This window comes from Artemia sp. Qi Xiang Cuo, chromosome 9, assembly GCF_049724085.1.
Source record: "Artemia sp. Qi Xiang Cuo chromosome 9, ASM4972408v1, whole genome shotgun sequence".
Classification (NCBI taxonomy): Eukaryota; Metazoa; Arthropoda; class Branchiopoda; order Anostraca; family Artemiidae; genus Artemia; species Artemia sp. Qi Xiang Cuo.
This window is the reverse complement of record NC_142802.1, coordinates 75,985,421-76,007,546: the sequence shown is the minus strand read 5'-3', so window position 1 is coordinate 76,007,546 and position 22,126 is coordinate 75,985,421. Positions and strand designations below refer to the sequence as shown.

The following is a 22,126-nucleotide window of genomic DNA, read 5'->3' as shown; positions in this document are numbered from 1 at the left end:
ATAGCCCTATAATGAAAATCCCATCATCAGATTCAGAGTATCAGAGAACCCTACTATAGAAGTTTCAATCTCCTATTTGCAAAAATGTTGAATTTTGTATTTTTTGTCAGAAGAAAGATCACGAATGCGTCATTTTTTTTTCAGGGGTGATCGTATCGACCCAGTGGTCCTACATTATCGCAGGAGGGCTTGTTCGAACGGAAATTTAAAGTTATAGTGCCCTTTTTAAGTGACCAAAAAATGCAGGGCAACTAGGCCCCCTCCCCGCTTTTTTTTTCCCAAAGTCACCCGATTAAAATTTTGAGATAGCCATTTTGTTCAGCATGGTCAAAACATACAATAACTAGGGCTTTATGGATGACTTAATCCCACACAGTCCCCTGGGGAAGTTCTGCAAGTTATGAACTTTTCCCAATGTTTACATAAAGTATTGGTTATTGGGAAGTATACAGAAGTTTTCAGGGGGGATTTTTTCTGGTAGTCGGGATGGGGGGGGGGGGTCGGGGGTTACGTGGGAGGATCTTTCCGTGGAGGAAGTTTTCATGGGGGAAGGGATATTGCTATAAAGGGGGAGGGGGTCAGATTTCCTAGCATTATTTATAAAAACGATCAGAAATTAAATAAAAAAAAACAATTTTTTCAACTGAAAGTAAGGAGCAACATCAAAACTTAAAACGAGCAGACATTATTGCGTATAATATTGGGTTTGCCCCCTAGTTGTTACCTCGCTCTTTACGCTAAAGGTTTTTTTTTACTTTCATCAGAGCTATTTATTCTAATTAACGGCCTTTGTGATTAAGGGGTCATTCTTAAAGAAATGGAACAAAATTTGAACTTTAGCATTGACTAGGGGGTATTGACTAGGGGGCAAACCCTCTAATGCGCGTAATAAAAATATACGAATATAGAAGTTCGTTACGTAAGTTACGTCAGGTCAAAATTTTGAGAAAGCCATTTAGCCAAAAAAAACCAAAATTAATATGCAAATTTCGTTTTAATTATTCATGTACGGTGAGCCAAAATCAAAGCTGCATTAATTCAAAAACGTTCAGAAACTAAATTAAAAAAAAACAAGTTTTTTTAACTGAAAGTAAGGAGCGACATTTAAACTTAAAACGAACAGAAATTGTTCCGTATATAAAAGGAGCTGTCCCCTCCTTAACGTCTCGCTCTTTACGCTAAAGTTTGACTCTGTTTCACAACTTTATTTTTTAAAACAATAAATAAATTGTAGATACCATTTGATTGCGAATTTTGAAGATGATTACTATTTTACGCCGACGGTGCAGCATCTCCTTAATAAACATTAAAAAAAAATAACTAGCTAAAAGCATACTATATGAAAAAAAACTTTCTTTTAATAATTTCTACATAGCGCTTAACCACAAAAAACATGTTTTTACACGAAATTAGTTTTTACAATACAAGTGCATTCAAGAGAATAGGGTCGATGGAGATATATTCAGGAAACACTTTTTTCAAAGAAAAAAAGGAAAGATATGTGTTAGAGCCTGCAAATGTTAAAAAAAAGAAAGTAGACAAATAAAAAATATAAAAAGATAATAATGAATAGCGACGAAGACCACACTGCCTTTCCATCATAAACAATAAGTAGAACAATAAAGAAAGTTTTATATAAATCAGTGGAACGAAACTTTATATGAATATTACGACCCTATATCCAAGGGCCGTCCTCAGCAAAACAAACGAAGAAAACACCAATATAAAGAACCTCACATTAAAATTCAATCATTAAAGCTGAAAAAAGTTTTTTTTTTAATTTTCAAAACAGCCCTAGCATCATTACTTCAAGGAATTTCAACCAGGACTGGTACACCAAGCGAAGCGAAAAAAGACAATTCATTCAAATGGAATAAAAAACACTTCCAAGCAAGCTCTTAAAGCTGATCTTGCCTTTTTGGCAGCCAGCCTAGAAGGTCTATCCGTAACACGTTGATTGGAATTATTTACTGATTTTGTAATATAATTAATTAGCTCATTTCTAATTAAATTTGTATATAAGGCATTAAGTGAGTCTTTCCCCAAATCCCTATTTAAAGAAATACTACTATTTATTTTGATTTTAATTTCAATTGCCTCTCGAATAACCTGTTTTATGCCTAAATCATTGCTAATAAGGTAAGTTTCTTCAAAAAGCATTTTATGGCTAGGGTTATCATAGATATGACTGCTTAAAGCAGAATCAAAAGAAATATTTGTACGATTAGAATTTAAAGCTTTAGTTATGTCGTTGTTGTGTTGTTGTAGGTGTTTTTCTAAATTTCAATGGGTTCTACCAACATAAAAGTGGCCACAGTCACATGTAATTTGATAAACACCTCTTTGGCGAGTAACTGGGGCTATATCTTTACCAGAGTTTATGAGGTTCATGATTGTAAAATTATTGGTAAATATTACATAAAAAATATTTTGTGTGCGAACTTTTTTATAACTTGTAGTGACTTTTGGAATATATGGAAGGTAAATTATATTTGAGGGCTTGGCAGGAACTTCACACGGTAAAAGACCCTTGATTTTACGGGAGTGTCTTGCCAATCTTCGGCTAATCGTATTGTTAATAAAGACAATAGGATAACTTTTTCCAAAAAGTATGTAAGATTCAGAGCAAATGTTTAGGGCACGATCGACAAGAGAGGTAATAACACCTCTTTTAACTTGTGGGGGATGATTGCATTTAAAATGTAGATATCTGTTATTTTATGTGGGTTTTCTGTAAATTGTAAAATCCAGTTTATCAATGCTACGAATAATTAATACATCCAGAAACGGTAATTTAAAGTCCAATTTCCAACGTGTTCTACATCAATATTTGCTAATAACCTGGATAGAAATGCCCCCATGGGGAGGCCATTTATTTGTTGATAAAAAGAATTACGGAACTGAAAATACATTGAGTACTTATTTCAAATTTTGACTAGAGACGTTAAAACCTCGCAATTAATTCCTGTTGTTGAATCTTTTATTAAATGATAATTTTCTTCTTTTTTATTTTTTAATAATTGCTCTTATATTGCTAGATCAATATTTGTATACATAGAAACTATGTCGAAAGTACCTGCTACAGTGTAGTCTGAAATACTCGCATTTTTAAGTTTTTCCACGAGATCCACCAAATTACTTATGTACGATTTTTGAGAATAGAGCAAAGGTTTGAAGGCTGTACACAGCCACTTTCAAATATTGGAAGCAGGGGCTTTCGTACATGCTACAATAGTCCTTAAGGGAATACCTTGCTTATATAATTTTGGTAAACCGTAAAACTTTGGGCAAAAACTACCTCGGGGGAGAAATTTATTATACAATTGTGAGGTGATTTTGCAATATGTGGGCATACAATATGTTGGTAGAACTCATCAAAATTTAGAAATTAAAATCAAAATAAATATTAATATTTGTTTAAATAGGGATTTGGGGGAAGATTTGCTTAAAGCCTTATATACAAATTTAATTAGAAATGATTTAACTAGTTATATTAAAAAAACAGTAAATAATTCCACTCAACCTGTTACGGATAGACCTTCTAGGCTGGCTGCCAAAAAGGTAAGATTAGCTTTAAGAGCTTGTCTGTAAGTGTTTTTTATTCCATTTGAATGAATAATCTTTTTTCACTTCGCTTCGTGTACCAGTCCTGGTTGAACTTCCTTGAAGTAATGATGCTAGGGCTGTTTTAAAATTTAAACAAACTTTTTTTCAGATTTAATGATTGAATTTTAATGTGAGTTTCTTTTATATTAATTTTTCCTTCATTTGTTTTGCTGAGGACGGCAGTTGGATATAGGGTCGAAATATTCATTTAAAGTTGCATTCCACTGTCTTGTATAAAAATTTCTCTATTGTTCTATTTATTGTTTATAAAGATAATAACAATAAAATAAAAGTTAAAAATAGGGATAAAATCCTTTTTAATAGACAGTGTATAATAAATTTCCCAAAAAATACCAGATATTTCGGTCAGATATACAGTGACCGTCATCAGTAGTAAAACAGTAGTGACGATCATTGTATATGTGACCGCAATATCTGTTTTTTTGTGAAATTTATTATACACTGTCAATTAAAAAGATTTTATCCCTATTTTGAACTTTTATTTTATCGTCATGGAAAGGCAGTGTGGTCTCCGAAATTATCTAAAAGATAATAACAGGTTAAATTGTATGTTAATATGGTAATAATGAGTTAATAAACGCAATAATAATGCGTATTATCGTTGAAATATGGGTTTTAACTGGTCTAGAGGCCCAGAAAACCTAGCATATATCAGCTAAAAAATTTACTACAAGGTTTTACAGAACGTAATACAAACCTTTATATTGAGAAACATCTCCATCCCCAATTGACAGCGAAGTAGACAATTTTAAGGATTTCATATTCGTATCATCTTTCACGATTTTTAGACTTAAAATATTTTCCTGTTTACTTGAGAGATTAATTAGCACGTCTTTCTTTTCCGTCGTAAGCAGACCAATTCCTATAAATACAAAGTCCAGAAAGGCAAAGTCCGTAAAATATAATAAAATTACAATATACAGTCTGATTCAGACTCAAAGAAGATAGTGTAGAGCAGAGTAACTTTTTATTTACAGCAAGACATAAACACTGTTAATCAACGACAAATTATATTTTTTTCAATTAACTCGTTTTAAAATATAAGAAAGTAGAAAATCATTTTTTTTCTCTTGAGAATCTATATCAAACAATTCGTGGCAACGAACTGTAAGTAAGGAGCGACACGACTCAATTGTAACTGAAACTCTAAACAACATAATTTAAATTCCAATAGATACATAAAAAATAATTGGCTTATTATGCAAATTTCAAATATATAAGTTTCATTAAGTTTAGTCCTACCCATTAACGGCTACGAGCCTGAAAAACTTTGCCAGATTTTCAAAAGAAAGAGGGAATCCCCTCCTAAAAGTCATAGAATATTAATGAAAATCACACCATCAGATTCAGCGTATCAGAAAACCATACTGTAGAGATTTCTAGCTCCTTTCTGGAAAAATATGGGATTTTATATTTTTTGCCAGAAGAAAGATCACGGATGCGTGTTTTTTATTTTATTTTTATTTTATTTTTAAGGGGTGATCGTATTAACCCTAGAATATTGTGAGAGGCCTCATTTGAACGGAAATTAAAAGTTCTAGTGCCCTTTTTAAGTGACTAAGAAGATTGTTAAACATAGTTGAAAGGGCCAATGACTATGCATTTGGATATAACATGACCCCCCCCCCCACAGCCCCAGGAGAAATACATTTTACCTGTCTGCAATTTCGGTTTTCCTTAAATATGGGGACAGGTTGTATTAAATTAGACTGGGCGAAAATATTGATTGAGTCTTTTGATAACAACTTAATATTAAAAGACTCAATCAATATTTTCGCCCAGTCTAATTTAAGACAACCTGTCCGCATATCTAATGAATATCGAAATTGCACACAGGTAAAACCTATTGCAAAGCAAAGAATATTTGTTGAATCAAATTGGTGAATTCTTTTTCATTGATTTCTGGCTTTTTTTTTTTTTATTCAGTATCTTTTCTCTTCTTGTCAAGTTCCCTTCGAAAGCTTAGATTTTGTTAATTTTTTTTTTCGTTTTTTTTAGCACTGAGGACGACTTGGCGGAGGTCCCGAAATATTTGCTTGTTTTTCATCTTCGTATTTTGATACTGGCTGACAAAATCCTCGTTTTCTCACGTATTTTATTTTATTTTCCATTTATTATACCCTTTTCTTTCTTGGTTTCGTACGTCATGTACAGCCAGTGTGGTCTTAGAATGTATTTAAAAACCGATTGTAGCTAAAACCACTTTTGTTAAATTTTAAACTATGAAAAACAATGAAAATCCTTGAGTCTCTCTGTTTCTCTTGGGATCACGAAATATCATAAAGATTTAATGAAAAACAAAGTAAATGATTTATCTTAATTTTATCCCAATCATTAACTACTATTACTAATAACTAATATTAGCGTTATGCTATCTAAGGCCAATATGCTGGTATATAATCTTCATGCAAACCACAATGTAAGGAGCAACTAGAATCACTTGTTTGATGATGCGGTCATTGGGTCTTCTCTGGACACGGCCAAGCCAGCGCAGTCTTCTCTGTTTGACAATCGTAGCTGTGGGCTCGATTTTATAGCAGCAGTGGCGCACATCAGCATTTGAGATTCTTTTAGGTTATGGATGAATCATCAGGATGTTTCGTAAACAGCGGTGGTCAAAGAATTTCATATCACGGAGATGCAGTTGCTTCAGGGGCCACGTCTCGACTGCATAGAAAAGAACAGACCTAACAGCTGTTTTATAGAAACAAATTTTGCCTTCATACTGATCTCCCGTTTGTTCCACAAATGGCAGCGTATCTGAGAGAAGGAGCTTTGTTGATTCTATTATTTACGTCAAGGTCACAGCCTCCGAGAGAGTCTATTAGTGAGCCAAGATAAGTGAAACAATCGCCTTTTTTAAAATTCTTGTCCGTAAAACACAAGCTGATAATCCGACTGTAAATTTAGGCCCATGACTTTAGTTTCTGCTGTGTTGATCTTCATACCCAGTAAGTAAGAGAAATCTGCATTTCATTTACCATTGTTTTGGTAGTTGTTAGAGTTGCTGGATACCCAATCCCATAACAACACCATCAAAGCTTGAGAGTACTCGTTCTAGAATCCAGTTTCTATATAATATTTAAACAAAATGAGGCAATGTGCATCTTTCTTTAAATCGCTATCCACATTGAAGGGCTCAATTTCTTGACCCAGTACACTTACAGTTGATTTGTAATGCTCATAGTAAGCCTTCAACAGCTCTATGAAATCAACCGACATGCCCTCTTTTATCATGATGCGCCAAGGGTTTTCACGGGTTACTGGTCAAAAGCAGCCACAAAATCCAACTACATGTTAATTATGAGAAGATTGTTACGTTCGCACTGTTGGAGAATAAGCCGAAGAGTGAAGATCTGGTCGGTGAACCCTCTTCCCTTTCATATTCTGCATTGATTTTCACGCGTCAACTCATTCCTTGCTCCCTCAAACCTTTTAAGCAAGATCATCATGAATACTTTGGTAGCCATATACATGAGTGATATCCCTCGATAGCTGCGGCTGTCACATTTGCCTCATCTTTAAATGCTGGGATTATTACTGACAGCTTCCAATCAGACAGGAAGGTCTTCTTCTCCCAGATCAGACTGAAGAGAGTTTCTAGCTGCTCCACTACAACGTTTGGTGAGGTCTTGTAGACCTCAGGAGGGAGAACACCTTTGCCAGGCGACTTATTGCTTTTAGCCGTTTGATAGCGTTTAGTATGTCTGAACCTAAAAGTGGTGCCATGTTGATGTCGCCTGTTGGTGGCAGCATAAGCGTTGCATCTTGCCCATCTGTATTTGAATTAAGCAGGTCTTTAAAGTGATTCTACCAGTGATCAAGTTTACCTTGTACATCAGAAATCATTTTATTTCAGCCTTTTAAGAGACTCGCGATAGGTGACTTTTTTCCGGTTATTTCTTTGAAGGTTTTATAAAACCTTCTTGTGTCATTATTTCTGGCTGCTATAAAAATATAAATGTATATAAAATATATAAATTTTACATTTATAAAATAATCTTGTAATTATTCTTCAATTTTTTAAAAAAGCTGTTTCTTTTCTTTTTCACATGCAGTCGATATATTCATGCGCAGCTGACAATTAATAAGCCTAAATATGAAAGATACTGGGAGAGAGGAGTCAAAGAATATAGTCTCGCATACAGCGTAAAGAAAAGAAAAAGAATAAAATGAGAACAATATTCAAACAGTAAACGTGAGCCCAGTTAGACGATGCTTGAAGTTTCGAAACTGAGCAGGGGGAAATATTCATGAAGGGTAGTAAATAGAAAAAGAAATGCAAATAACTAAAACACATTGTTTGCTAAGTACATTTACTAAATTAAGAAAGTAATTATAATAGCAATAATTTATCAAATTAACGGAATTCTTTTTTTCTTTTTTAACGGAATTCTCAATTCTTTTCGGAATTCAGATTTTTTTTTTGAAACAGCAAACAGAACCAAGAAAGTCAAAACTAGAACTTCACAGATTTCCACTGGGATGGAGCGAACCAAATCTTCATGAAAAAAAGGGAAAAAAAATATCTAAATAGGTAATAATTTGTAAACAAATTTTCCAAGTTTAAATAAATAAAAAAAATTAATAAATTAGAAACAAGTAATGAGACAGATAAAATGAGAATAATATATAATCATTCAACAGGAACCAATAAAGTTAAAACTAGAAGTGTAAGTAAATTAAATGAAGCTGGGTAAATGCTGATTTTCATTAGAAAAAACAGCAAACAAAAAGATTAAAAGTATCGTAATATTTTGTATTATATCACGAAAAGTATTATGATTATCTGTGAAAAAATAGGTTAACTTTTGGCTATTCAGCAATAAACAAACTTTTTTAAATCATAGACTGAATGAAAGCTGAATGAAGCTGATTGAGTAAATAGACTTTTAGATGTTATTTTCAGTTTTTTCTGACTTTTTTATATTTAACAATTTTCTCCTCTAATTGGCACACAACTCCGTATGAGAAGACATCATGGCTTCAAGGTTAAAAAAATCAAGATAAATTGAAAATTAACCATTTACGGTAATAAATTAACCATTTCGAAATTTACAAAAATGTACCTCATCCGTCAAATTTATTCAAAATTACTTTATTATTGACTAATTGAAACAAAATAAATTTTCTTGACAAATAAAAAAATAATAAGCTTACCTTGAACCAGGTACTCCCTCTTATTATAAACGGCGGATATATTTGCCGACATTTCATTTCCTCCATTTGCCTCTTTTAGCGCAACTTTACCTGTTAAAGCTAGTAGAGTAGTTGATTCGGTTCCATATTCGGCTGTCATATTTGAATCCATGTGAAGAAGACCCTATTTAGGAAAAGAAAATATTAGTATTAGTAATTAGTATGAATTATTTTCAATTCGGTAGCGTTGACTATGTAAGGTGCTATATGAAAAAGCGACACAAATAGCTTGGACATATTATAGCTAGATGTTCACAAAGATCATACTTTTAATATAGAAATTCTCTAAAAGAGCTATACTAGACAGCTTTTAAGAGTTTGGTCAAAAACTAGAGAGACACTTAAATTAGGTTGGAATGAGCCTTAAATATTGAACGGCATCTATGGGATTTGGCAGATGGCAAAAGCAGATGCTTTAAACAGACTGCAATGTATGATTTTATTAACCCCTGATGACTTACCGTTGTGACAAGTCAGTAAAAGTATTAACAAAGTTTGAGTATAAACATTAAAACCAAATTATATCGACCAGGTTTTTTTCAGAATTCTTTAAGTTTTTCATCTTAGGTGTTTAAGAATACATTATTAGTAGTAGTAATTTATAGCCTAAAAAAAAGCAAAAACAACAATGTGGAGTAAAAACTATAATACAAAAAAAATAAAAAAAGAAAACGACGCAAAAATTACTGCAAACACTATAGATTAAAAATAAAATCAATTAAATAGCGACGAAGAACAAACTTTCTTTCCATCATAAACAACAAATAACAAGTAGAACAATAGGAAATTTTTTCCGTATGGCAGTGGAATCCCAAACGTTAAACAAATATTTCGACCGTACGTCCAAGAGCCTCCTCAGCCTAACACAAATGAAAATATAAAAAAAAGAGACATTACGACCATTAAAACTAAAAAGAAATTTTAAAACAGTCCTAGCATCCTTACTTCAACGAAGTTCAACCAGGAATGATATGTAAAGTCGATGCATTTCATTCAAACGAAATAAAAATAATTGAATACACGCTTTCAATGCTAATCTTGTCTTTTTGGCAGCTAACCTCAAAGGCCTTTTTGTTGCAGGCTCACTAGTATTGTCTATCGGTTTTGTAATATATTTTGTCACATGATTTCTAATTAAATTTGTGTATAAAGCATTTAGTGAGTACTCCCCCAAATCCCTATTTAAAGAAATACTGTGATTCATTTTGAATCTAATTTTAATTGATTCCCGAACAACCTGTTTATACCTCAGTCATTACTAATGTGAGAAGATTTTTCAAAAAATAATTTGTGGCTGGGGTTATCAAAAATATGGCTATTTAAAGCAGAATCAAAGGGGTTATTAGAACTATTAAAAAATAAAGCTTTGTCAATGTCCTATCTATGCTGTTGCATGCGTTTTTCTAAATTCTGATGGGTTCTACCAATAGAGTAATTGCCGCAGGTCATAGGTTATTTGATAAAACCAGAGTTTAAGAAATTCATGATTTCAAAATTATTTATGAATACGACATACGGATTGTGTTTTGTGCTAGCATTTTTTTTAAAATTCGTTGTGATTTTTGGGATGTATGGAAGATATATTATATTTGAGGGCTTGTCGGGAGCCTCACATGATCAAAGACCTTTGATTTTTCGGGAGTGTCTTTTTACTCTTTTTAGTCTAGTGCTAATTGTAACATTCAGAAAAAGAATGGGGTATCCGTTTCCAAAAAGCATATCTCTGAAAAAATTTGTTTCTGCTGTGATAAGAGATTCAGTGTAAATATTCAGGGCACGGTTGATGAGAGAAATTACAACAGCTTTTTAACTTTCGCTGGAGGAGTGGTTTGTTTAAAATAAAGATATCTATTGTTTTACACCAATGCGGACCCTCGGTCGGCATACGAAAAAGTATTGTTTTGCGTTGGTCATATGTATTTAGATCTAAGAAAAAACCTAAGTTCGTTTTCACCATGGTTCCAAAGTTATATTACCTCATCCATGTAACGTCCCCAATAGATATGTCCTAAAAAATATGAATTTAAAGTCCAATTTTCAAAGTGCTCTACATAAATATTCGAGAGTAACCCGGATAGGGATGCTCACATTGGCAGACCCTTTATTTGATGATAAAAAATAACGAATCTGAAAATACATTGAAAACATAATGCAAATTTTAAGTAGGGTCATAAAAACTTCGTAATCAATTCCTGTCGCTGAATCTTCAATTAAGTGATAATTTTTTTTTTCTATTTTGTTTTTCAATAATTTCTCAGATATGCCCATATCTATATTTGTATACGTAGAAACAATGTCAAAGCTACTGTCTATTGTACTTCCTGATTTACTTGCGCTTTTTAGTTTCTCAACTGAATCTACCGAATTACTCATATAGAATTTTAGGAAATAAAGCAATTATTTGGGGTCTGTAAATAGCCATTTTCCGAATATTGGAAGCAGGGCCTTTCGTACATACTACGATAGGCCTTAAGGGAATACCTTGCTTATGAAATTTCGGTAAACCGTAAAATTTTAAACAAAAGCTACCACTGGGGAAAAATTTATTGTATAATTCTGGTGTGATTTTACCCTAATGTTTTAGATTCTTTAATTAATTTATAATTTTATTAGCAGACTGATCAGTAAGATCGTGAGTTATCGTTATATACGTACTTTGTCATTTAAGCGTAAATAAAATTTGTAGTCATAAGCTGTCGTATCCATGACAACAAGTGAATTGCATTTGTCTGCTAAGGTTATTATAATAGACGGGTCTTTGCGGAGATCAGATAATATTTTTATTTCGTGCAAATTTTCTGGTGTAAAATTGGCAGGAGACTTAACTTTTTTTTAATGTTATAAAGGGTATTTATAAGACAAGGCCTAACTCCACCTGGGTTAGAAACAGATGTGTAGTATTTATGTAAATCGGACTTTAGAGAGAAAATTACATCTGCCACTGGAACTTGTTTCGGTAGAAAAGAGAATTTTGGACCTTTTTCAAGTTTTTGGATTTCCTTGGGCACAAGCATTCTAGAAGAGAGATTCACAATAGCGAGTCTAGGAGACAATCTTGGAGAATAAGTACAGTTTTTCATCGAAGATCCATCCCTCAGGCTTTTCAATTTTTAAAAAGTACTACGTTACTAATAATTACTACAATGTTTTTTTTGCAAAACAAATGGGTAGTGCTAGAAGGGGAAAGAATAGCTGAGGAACGACTGTGATACAGTCTACATACAGTCTAAAAAATTTTCCGAGCTACCATTAGGCTCTTACATACCTTATTTATCAGTACTGAACAAGAAGAAGAAACAGAGAGACCAAAGGAAATACCCTGCTAATCCACTGAATGAGAGCAAGGAAGAGTTCCAGATCTAAAGTGGCCACTTAGTAGTGGCCGTGAAATATCGGAAGGGTAACTACCTCCCGGGAAGTTATGATGTTGGTAGACTCCAGGATGAGAATTTGAGAGAAACTTTCCAGGAACAGTTGAATACTAAACTTGAGAGTTTAAATTTGACAATGTGGAAGATTCTTGGAATAATTTTAGAAAAATAATTTGTGAAGTTGCTGAAGGTGTATTACGGAAAAAAGCTACAACTGCAGCTAAGAATATTAGGGAAAAAGCTTTATATTTAATAGAAAGGAGAAAGGACTTGTACAAAAATTATCTGAGTGATAGGTCGTATGAAAACAAAAGAAATGTAAAGAAAGTGGAGGAAGCACTAAAATATTAACTATGGAGGTTTGAAGTGGAGGCCAAGGATAAAATTAACGAGGATCTGGAAGATGCAGGTCGACGGCATAATAGTAAAATATTGTACTGGCACGTTAACAAATTGAGAGGGAGTAGTCAATCCGGACTTGTCCCAGTTAAAGATAGAAATGGGGTAATTAGCGATAAGGAAAAAACTAAAGAGATGGGCCAAACATTTTGAGAACTTGCTAAACCGAGATAGAGTTACAGGAAAAAATATAGAGGAAAATGAAAAAGTTTGTGATACCTTGGATGTGAAGGAAGATTTGTTTTGTGAGGAGGAATTAGCAACAGTACTAAAAGGATTAAAGAATAATAAGGCTCCAGGTGCTGATAGAGTGGTAAATGAGTTTCTTAAATATGGTGGCTCTGAGGTAAGAAATAAGTTATTGAAGATTATGAATATGATTTTAAAAAAGTGGAAGTACCTAACGATTTTAGGAAAACCTTAATTAAGCCACTTTATAAGAAAGGTGATAAAAAGTGAGTGTGGTAATTATCGAGGCACTAGTCTGATCTCTGTAGGTAGCAAAGTACTTAGCAATATGATGCTTTTTAGACTGAGATAGGCCGTAGACAAAGTTTTAAGAGAAGAACAGTGCGGTTTTAGAAAATGTAGAGGATGTGTCGACCAAACTTTCACTCTTAGGCTAATAACTGAGAAGTGCCTGAGTTTCAAACACCTTTGGTCCTCAGTTTTATAGATTATGAGCAAGCGTTCGATTCTTCTAAAAGAAGAGTTTCAGTAAAGGTGTTATCCTTGTATGGTCTACCAGAAAAATATATTGAAGTGATAAGAACTAAGCACCAGAAAAGTATTGCTGCGGTTTAAGTAGGAAATAGGATATAACAGCTGGTTTTGTATTAATTAAGGAGTTAGGCAAGGCTGTGTTCTAACCCACTGTATATGAGTTATTTTGATGGGCTTTGTCTTAAGGAGCACAGGAAAGGCAATGGGAGACCACGGAATCAAATGGGGAGGAAAAAGTCTCCTGGACATGGATTATGCTGATGATTTAAGCATCCTAGATGAAAGTGTGAGCAAAATGGATGAAGTTTTAGAGGTTTTGCGAGTTCAGGGTGCTAGAATTGGTTTGAAAATTAACGTTAGGAAGACTAAGTCACTAAGGCTAGGAATAAGTGGAGATGAAAAGGTGACGTTTGGGTAATGAAAAGATTGATCAGGTGGGCAGCTTCACTTACCTTGGTAGTATTATTAGTAAAGATAGTGGGAGCAGTGAAGATGTTAAAAATAGAATAGCCAAGGCTCAGGGTATTTTTTCACAGTTAAAAAAAGTCTGGAAAAATAGGAAGATAAGTCTGCAAACAAAGATTAGAATATTAGAAGCTACAGTGATGACAGTGGTCAAATATGGCTCTGAAGCATGGACGCTCTGAAAAGTGCATGAAGATTTGCTAGATGTTTTCCAGAGAAATTGCTTAAGGATTGTTCTGGGTACCCGGCTGACTGACCGTATTTCAAACAATTGGCTTCACGAAAAATGTGGTACAATACCGCTCTCTAGGGCTATAATGAAAGAAAGGTTGAGGTGGTTAGGGCACGTTGTGCGGATGAAGGATGACAGATTGCCGAAGATTGTTCTTTTTGGCCAACCATCTAGGGCTAAATGGAAAGCAGGTCGTCCCCGTCTGGGGTGGGGGGACGTCATAAAGAAAGATTTAAAGGAAATGGGAACTTCATAGGCGGGTGTAAAAAGGGAGGCTTTGAATAGATTGGGGTGGAGGAGGAGCGTGCGTAGCTGTGTTGGCCTCAGGCGGCTTGGTGCTGCGTCGAGTTGTTAGTAGTAGTAGTAGTAGTAGTAGTTGCAACAAATAAATTCATATTTAGAATGGTTGATTGACAGACCAACGGAAGCATGATGCAAGTTAAGCAAAAGAACTTTTTTAGTTAGACTCCTACGGCTATGGCGTTAGAATAACGGTGTTAGCACCGGTGTTAGAATAACGGTATTAGCACCGGTGTTAGAATAAGGGTGTTAGCATATACAGCATGTGACAAGCCGACCTTACCCTAAAAAACTGAACAGCTAGCACGCGATTGACTATTCTGGACGACAAAATAATTATTTTTGTCGGGGTATTTACCAGAATATTTACAATTATGTTTAAGTAACTAGACTATGCTAGTATGGGCAATTAGTAGGTACTATTAAAATTAACCTTGAAGCCTTTCCAGGCTCACAGGAGATAAAATTAGGATTAGGTATAAAAGATGGAAAATTTAGCTCCCTGGTTTTGTTAACATATCTCTCGGCTAAGAGGTGTTGAGAAAAAGCATGTAAAACGGGTACTTTTTGACAGCCACCTTTTTACTTGAATAATACACGCCCCTGTTTTTGTCTCTTATTTTTTAGCTAGCAAAAACAGTAACTTTGTAGATTACTACCTTGTCTCCATAAGCACAGAATAAAAAACAAGGTTTGTTCCGGATGTAATGTCAAAAGTTGAAGACAAGGCAACAGACACGGATGATTCTTGCATATGCCGAAAGGAGTTTTGCCTGGAGCCAATGCAGCAATTGAACGGTACGCTTCAGTTATTTCTATATTAAGAATTCTAAACTTCAAACGCCTCCCCCCTCCTCTCTTACTCATTTTTTTTGCAATCTATAAGAAAAGAAAAAGACTTAGCTTTTATCTGAACAGTTTTCTAATAAATACAATATCATTAAAGGGTTAAAAGGAAATCCCGTAAACTTTAAGCTAAAGCCGAGGGGCTTCAAAGAACCCTATCGAACAAAACTTATGTTTTTTCCTTGTAGTTTAACATCATGCAATATTGAAAAGGAAGTTGCCAATTACAATCTCGAAGCTTAGAAATGTCCCTTCTATTAAGGGACATGTGCAACATGGAACAATTATTTAATTAAACTCATAATTAACAGTTAAAACTTTAAAACAGATTTAAAACTTAAGACAACGTTTTTCAAAAAGACTTTTTTTGGAAAAAACTAGTTTTATTCTCTTTGAAATTACAGTACCTCGAATGCGCCATTTTACATGAGCTACCATTTAAAATTTCGAATCCTCACCCCAGTGCTCCTTGAAAAGGTGTGTACACCCCTAAAAGTATTGTTAGCGTCTTAAAGTATTTTAGATAAAAACAAATAAAAACTTTCTGGCGCATATTATGGTTTCTGGGATACTGAGTGGGCTGCTGCTTGCACCCTCCAAGTTGCTCAGACTTCAATGTCTAGCATCTTAGAGCTTTGGACTCTGACTCCTATCTCTTACATCTCAAGTAGATCAAAATTTGCTATTCAGCTTACTCACTATTGAAATACGTTGCTATCTTTTTTCATTTTAAAAAGATTTAAAAGACTACGTAACTAAAAAAAAAACTATTTATTAACGCACAGTTTTTCTCTTCTACAAAATACCAAAAAAACATTGATAATTTGGACACATAGGAGTACTTTTTCACAGCTGGAAAATAGATAAACTCTGAGTGAAGGAAGATTGGATAATTTTTTTTATTTTCTTAATGCTACAATTTTCCCTTGAAAAGTCGTCATACATTCTCAGTTACAAGGGCCGTAGCATCGTGCGGTGCTAATTTGTCTCTGAACATAAATGCAGTCAATAGAAAATAAATAGTTATAAAGGAAACTAATTTAAAAGCTTCATTTGAACGAAGGGATTCCTTTGAGACTTCATTAATTTGTGTAAAGTACTATACAGTTACGCCAAACTATTGAAGTAGATATCACTGAATCTATCTGTGGGTGAAAATATCCCTTAGAAATAATACACCATCAAAATTAGATTCCACTACAGAGACTCCGGGATATCCACCCCGCGACTACTTTTAGCGCCTGGAATATTATGTGAAGATATACAGTTCCTAATCAAGGTCAATTTAGAAATCTAATTTCAGTCTGGATTAAAAAAAAAAATCAAGCCAAACGGAAAACAACAAGCCAAACGAGGTGCTGGTATTCAAAGAGATGTTCTTTATTCTACAGGGAGAAAAGCGTTATGGATGAAGTTCCTACGTGCACTACTGTTTAATTTTTTATTTCAAATTCACACAAGACAAAATACAATAGTTTATTTCAGCCTTGTGACTTCTTTTGCGTAAAAATTAGAAGACGAAAAAAAAAAAATGCAAACAGGAATATTTACAAAAATATTGCTCGACTCTGGGAAGTCAAAAATATATATACCCGGCGATCTTATGAGTTATTTTTCTTAAATTATGTTAAACGGCATTCAAAGCAAGGGTATCCGCAGGGAAGGGGGGGAGGTGCGTTACCAAACAGTAAAAAATACCTGAATTACACGTGAGTTGTAGGATATGAATATTTATAGAATGTTATATGAAAGAACAGGAATATTTATGAAAACCATGATTATTCGCTTTTGGGGGCGACAGGCAATTATTCGCCTGTCGTATGTATGTTATGACAAAAAAAAAAAAAAAAAAAAAATTTATCTCTACAAGCTTATCATAATAGAATTATCATATTTGTCTGCTAAATATGATTTATGCATCTTTCTTTGATTTATTCCTACATTCGAGAACAGAACAATGCTTGGCCATATTTAATTGTAGCCTACTCATCTTTTGTCGAGTTTTACCTAACTTTACCCTAAATATTTTTGATCATCTTAATGACTCAGTGACCCTCGTTGATCTAGGCCTTTAATTATTACTTCTTATGAATACTTACAGATTTCCTTGCAATTTTATGCTTTATTCTGAGCCCCTTGAAGCTGTCACTATTCTTCTTGAAATATAGTGCATATCTTGGCAAACTTCCAGGGACAAATGTAGACAACTGCAAGGCAGGAATGAATTAATTCTTTCAATTCTTTCTTAGTATTACTTAGTTTGTAGTACAATTGTTTGATTTTAACACAATCATGGTTTACAATTGTAAATGACGACTGAAACGGTTCTGAAGCAAGGCTGCCTTCTACTTAAGATAAATGTAGTATCTTATGAGCAGAATTCCGAACAGAGGTAAAAAAAAGAGTCTCGCTAATACTGATCCGCAACCGAACACTATAACAGTTTTATCAATAAAACATTCTGATTAATTTTAGTGTGTTGCGAAGGTTCATTATGACTGGTACGACCCATTTACATTTCACTGTTTCTGTAAATTCTGCTTCTGCTTCTGTGAGTTATAACAAACATTTTACGTAGTCTGGCAATAGCAAAAGTGACTGAAGTTTACCGTCTTCAGGGACATGTAGAATTCTAAATAGTTAGGACTGTAAACTACAAAATCTTAATTTAGATTCAAACTTTTTTTTATGCAAGAATAAGATTTTTTTTTAATCTATAAGCAAATTCCAAGCTTTATAGTCTTATGGCAAAGTTTTGCTTTAACTACTAAATTGATAAAACGGAAACTAGGTATAATAGCAGAGATAGAAAAATAAGTAAAGCAAAAAAAAGAAATCAAAAGCAAGGTTTTACAACTATTTCCAATTAAATTATACTATGCAACACGTTTCAGATGCCTTTACCAGAATCTAGCACTAAAAAGACGGCATCAAGTATAGCCACAACCATTTGTGTAGTAAAAATTACCTTTTGGAGGGGAACATTAGACTTCGGATATAGTAAAAACCCCTTCTGTTCGAAAAAGTTATCCTACAGAGAGCATGAGAACTACCTTTTGCAGGAAATGAGTAGCGTTCATAAATCGAAAAAAAAACACCTTATAGATAGAAAAAAATAGTTTTGAGATATAGAAAAAAAACCTCCATTTCCTAATAACCCGCAAAATAAATTAATCTGGCACCGCTCAAAAAATAGTTGATCTAGATGAAGTTTGAACCAACTTCATCAAAATTTATTTCGAGAATTGGAGAGGGAAGTACAGAATTCACGAAGTCAAGTTCTAGGAACATAAGAGATCTTTCCATTGTAAAATGACTAAATTTAGTCTCACCGACTGCTGAGCATCCACGCACAGTTTGAGACCCCATTTCCATTTATCTTTGAGTCCAACACATCCTGTATATTCAGATTTTCCAGGACTATTCGGCATTTTGGTTTGAATAATTTTGCCGTAATGAACTATAGCAGCTTCACTCCTGAAAGAAGAAAAAAACTATTTACCGATACAAATTAGGTCCCCAATTCTATCAAAACGACTCCTGAAACATAAGGACCGTTGAATATTGAATAGAAAGTTTTTTTAAAGTACTAAAAAAAAGTGAAACGTGAAGAGGGAGGTATTGAGGAGGGGGAAGCTCCCCGCATATGCGTAATAATTCCGCTCTCGTTTTTCTGTTTATTTTAAGCTTTAATGTTGCTCCTTACTTTTAGTTGAAAAAACTTGTTTCTTTTACTTTTATTTAATTTCGTATCTTGGTCTGGAAAAAGATTAGACATTGATTCTCAGATTCAAGATCGGAATTACAGACCATTAAGAACCTCTAATCAATATATATATATATATATATATATATTATATATATATATATATATATATATATATATATATATATATATATATATATATATATATATATATATATATATATATATATATATATATATATATATATATATATATATATATATATATAATATATAAATATATATTTAGGATATGAAATCTTAAATTCAGATTTTCTAAACTAAATTTAATATTGACAGCTAGCCATTTTAGGATTATTTTTAATAACAGATGGTAGTTAAAAATCGAGAAAAATAAAAAAAAGCTATTGCTTGCTATAAAAAAAAAATGCAGAATGCTGAATTCTGTTTTCAGAAAATTTGCTTTCGTCTGTTATCCTTATTGTCAATAAACAAAAATTATATATATATATATATATATATATATATATATATATATATATATATATATATATATATATATATATATATATATATATATATATATATATATATATATATATATATATATATATATATATATATATATATATATATATATATATATATATATATATATATATATATATATATATATATATATATATATATATATATATATATAATATTTCTGCTTTCCTCTGATCTTAGATCAAACACTTGTTACAGTGGAATAGTTTCTAACCAAAAGCATAGGCGATTTGTACAAAATAAAAGATATTATAGGCCAAAAAAACAAAAATCAAGATTTCGGGAAAAACCAGGGCGCCAAGCTTAAGGCGTAAATGTTTTCTCTTTAAGTCTTTTTTTTCTTTTACAGAGATTAGTTGAGCCTTTTTGTGTAGGTAAGGGCAAGGCATTTTATCCTTTTTATAAATAATTTTTAGAGAAATTATCGGAAAATTCATTAGAAATGAATTACCATACATACAGGCAAAGCATATTAATAACAATGTCACAATGTCAGTCAAAGTATCCAAATCCAAAAAGATCGAAAAAGTTACAGTAAAACTTATTAAAGAGCATAAGAAGGAAGAGGGGGAAAGGAATGGAAGGAGGAATTCGGCTAATAAGATTAAGGCCAAAAAGGTCAATTGTTGTATTAATTAAAATGTTGTATAAAGATCAGATAACAAAAACTCCAAGGTCGACACAACCCCCCCTAGGGCTCGGGAGAAGGCGTTGTAAGTTATGCCCTGGGGTATACATGGTTTTTATGGAGGGGTGCTCGTATAAACTTCAGAGGGGCTCATTTGATTGTAAATTGAAAATTCTAGTTCACTTTTCAAGAGCCAAAAGAGAGCCCCCCTAAGCCCATTTTCCCCCTCTTTTCCTTAAATACATCCAATCAATTTGAGATAGCTATTTTCTTTGTTATAGTTCAACGAAGACTTCAAGTTTGAAATACCTCCCCCCCCCCAAGAGTCCAGGAGAAGGGTTGTAGCTTATGCCCCGTGGCCATATAACGTTTTATGGAAGAGATAGACTTCGGAAGCGACTCGATTGACAAGAAATTGAAAGTTATAGTTCCCTTTTTGAGAGTCAAAAGTGAGCTAATGGCAACTAGCCCCCCCTCCACCAACCCTCTTTTCCCCAAATACATCCCATTGAATTTTTTAGGTATTCAATTTTTCCAAAATAGACCGAAGATCATATAATAAAAATCTGGGATTTACACAACACTCCCGAAACCCGGAGGGATAGTGTTGTAAATTATGCCCCGGGGGCCTATAAGGTTTTTATGGAAGGAATACTCACATAAACCTCGGAGGGGACACACATTCTACTCATTCGAAAACGGTTCTTACAAAATACAAAATAATTCCTAAAAACCAGAGATTGTTCTTGAAAAATACAAAATACTTCTTACAAAAAAAAAAATACTTCTTGCAAAACAAAATACATCCTAAGAAATCACAAATTCTTCTTTCATCATACAAAATACTTCTTACGAAATAGAAAATTCCTACAAAACAAAAATACATTCTAAACAATCACAAACATTTTTATATATATATATATATATATATCTATATATATATATATATATATATATATATATATATATATATATATATATATATATATATATATATATATATATATATATATATATATATATATATATATATATATATATATATATATATATATATATATATATATATATATATATATATATATATATATATATATATATATATATATATATATATATATATATATATATATATTTATATATATATATATATATAACGTAGATAATTTCGGAGACCACACTGCCTTTCCATGACGATAAATAAAAGTTCAAATAGGGATAAAATCCTTTTAATAGACAGTGATGATGATTTCATCATCACTGTCTATTAAAAGGATTTTATCCCTATTTGAACTTTTATTTATCGTTATATATATATATATATATATATATATATATATATATATATATATATATTTATTTATTTACTTATTTATTACCCGTCAAAAAAAAGGTACAAAAGACGGAGTATCACTAAAAAAGAAAAACAAAACACACACAAAAAACAAATTCCAACACAATACACATAATCGAACAAATTACAAAGACGAGAAACAAAAACTCAATTATACACTGCACTGCAGGTACGTAAGAATTTTTACTTTTTAAACTCCCAACTACTGAAGAAACATAAGCAATATGAATGATAACTTCAATTCAACCAACCTAACCTACAGCAAAATACTTGATAACTTCAATTCAAAATCAACGGATTAAATCAACTAGTCTAAATATGACAAGAGACGGTAAAAAGACTAAATATGACAAGAGATGTGCAAATAAAATTAAATGGACAGTGATTTACTGCCTTAGCAAACGGTACCAAGGGTGGGAAGAAACTTTCTCGTTGTACCGTTTAATTTGTTCAATTATAGCTGCCGTTGGGTCTGCAATTTTAAAATTTTTAACAAGGTGCGAATTTCTTGTCCACGGTGGGAGCCGCAACAAGAACTTCGCATACTTAAAAAACGAGGGTCTGAGCTTTCTTTTCTCTGGCTCAGGAAAAATTCTCCAAAAAGGGCTTAGATACAGGAAATGGGGAAGGGATACTGCGTTATAAAGTCGAGTCAGAATTAAACGGTTGAAACGGATTTTAGATGAGACTACTCTACTGTAAGCAAAAGGCAGGCGTTTACGGAGAT

The 22,126-nt window shown here is 32.8% G+C and overlaps 1 protein-coding gene across 1 annotated transcript in view; it reads right to left on the bottom strand.

Moving 5' to 3' along the window:
• The window catches only part of LOC148949030 (uncharacterized), a 387,072-nt gene that overhangs the window by 303,673 nt on the left and 61,273 nt on the right, over positions 1–22,126 (bottom strand). The window contains exons 15-18 of the mRNA XM_089095093.1: positions 18,495–18,639; positions 17,262–17,369; positions 8,788–8,950; positions 4,325–4,489 (exon numbers count right to left, since the gene is read on the bottom strand). Coding sequence (XP_088951219.1) covers positions 4,325–4,489; positions 8,788–8,950; positions 17,262–17,369; positions 18,495–18,639 — 581 coding nt within the window. The remainder of the gene's footprint in view (positions 1–4,324; positions 4,490–8,787; positions 8,951–17,261; positions 17,370–18,494; positions 18,640–22,126) is intronic.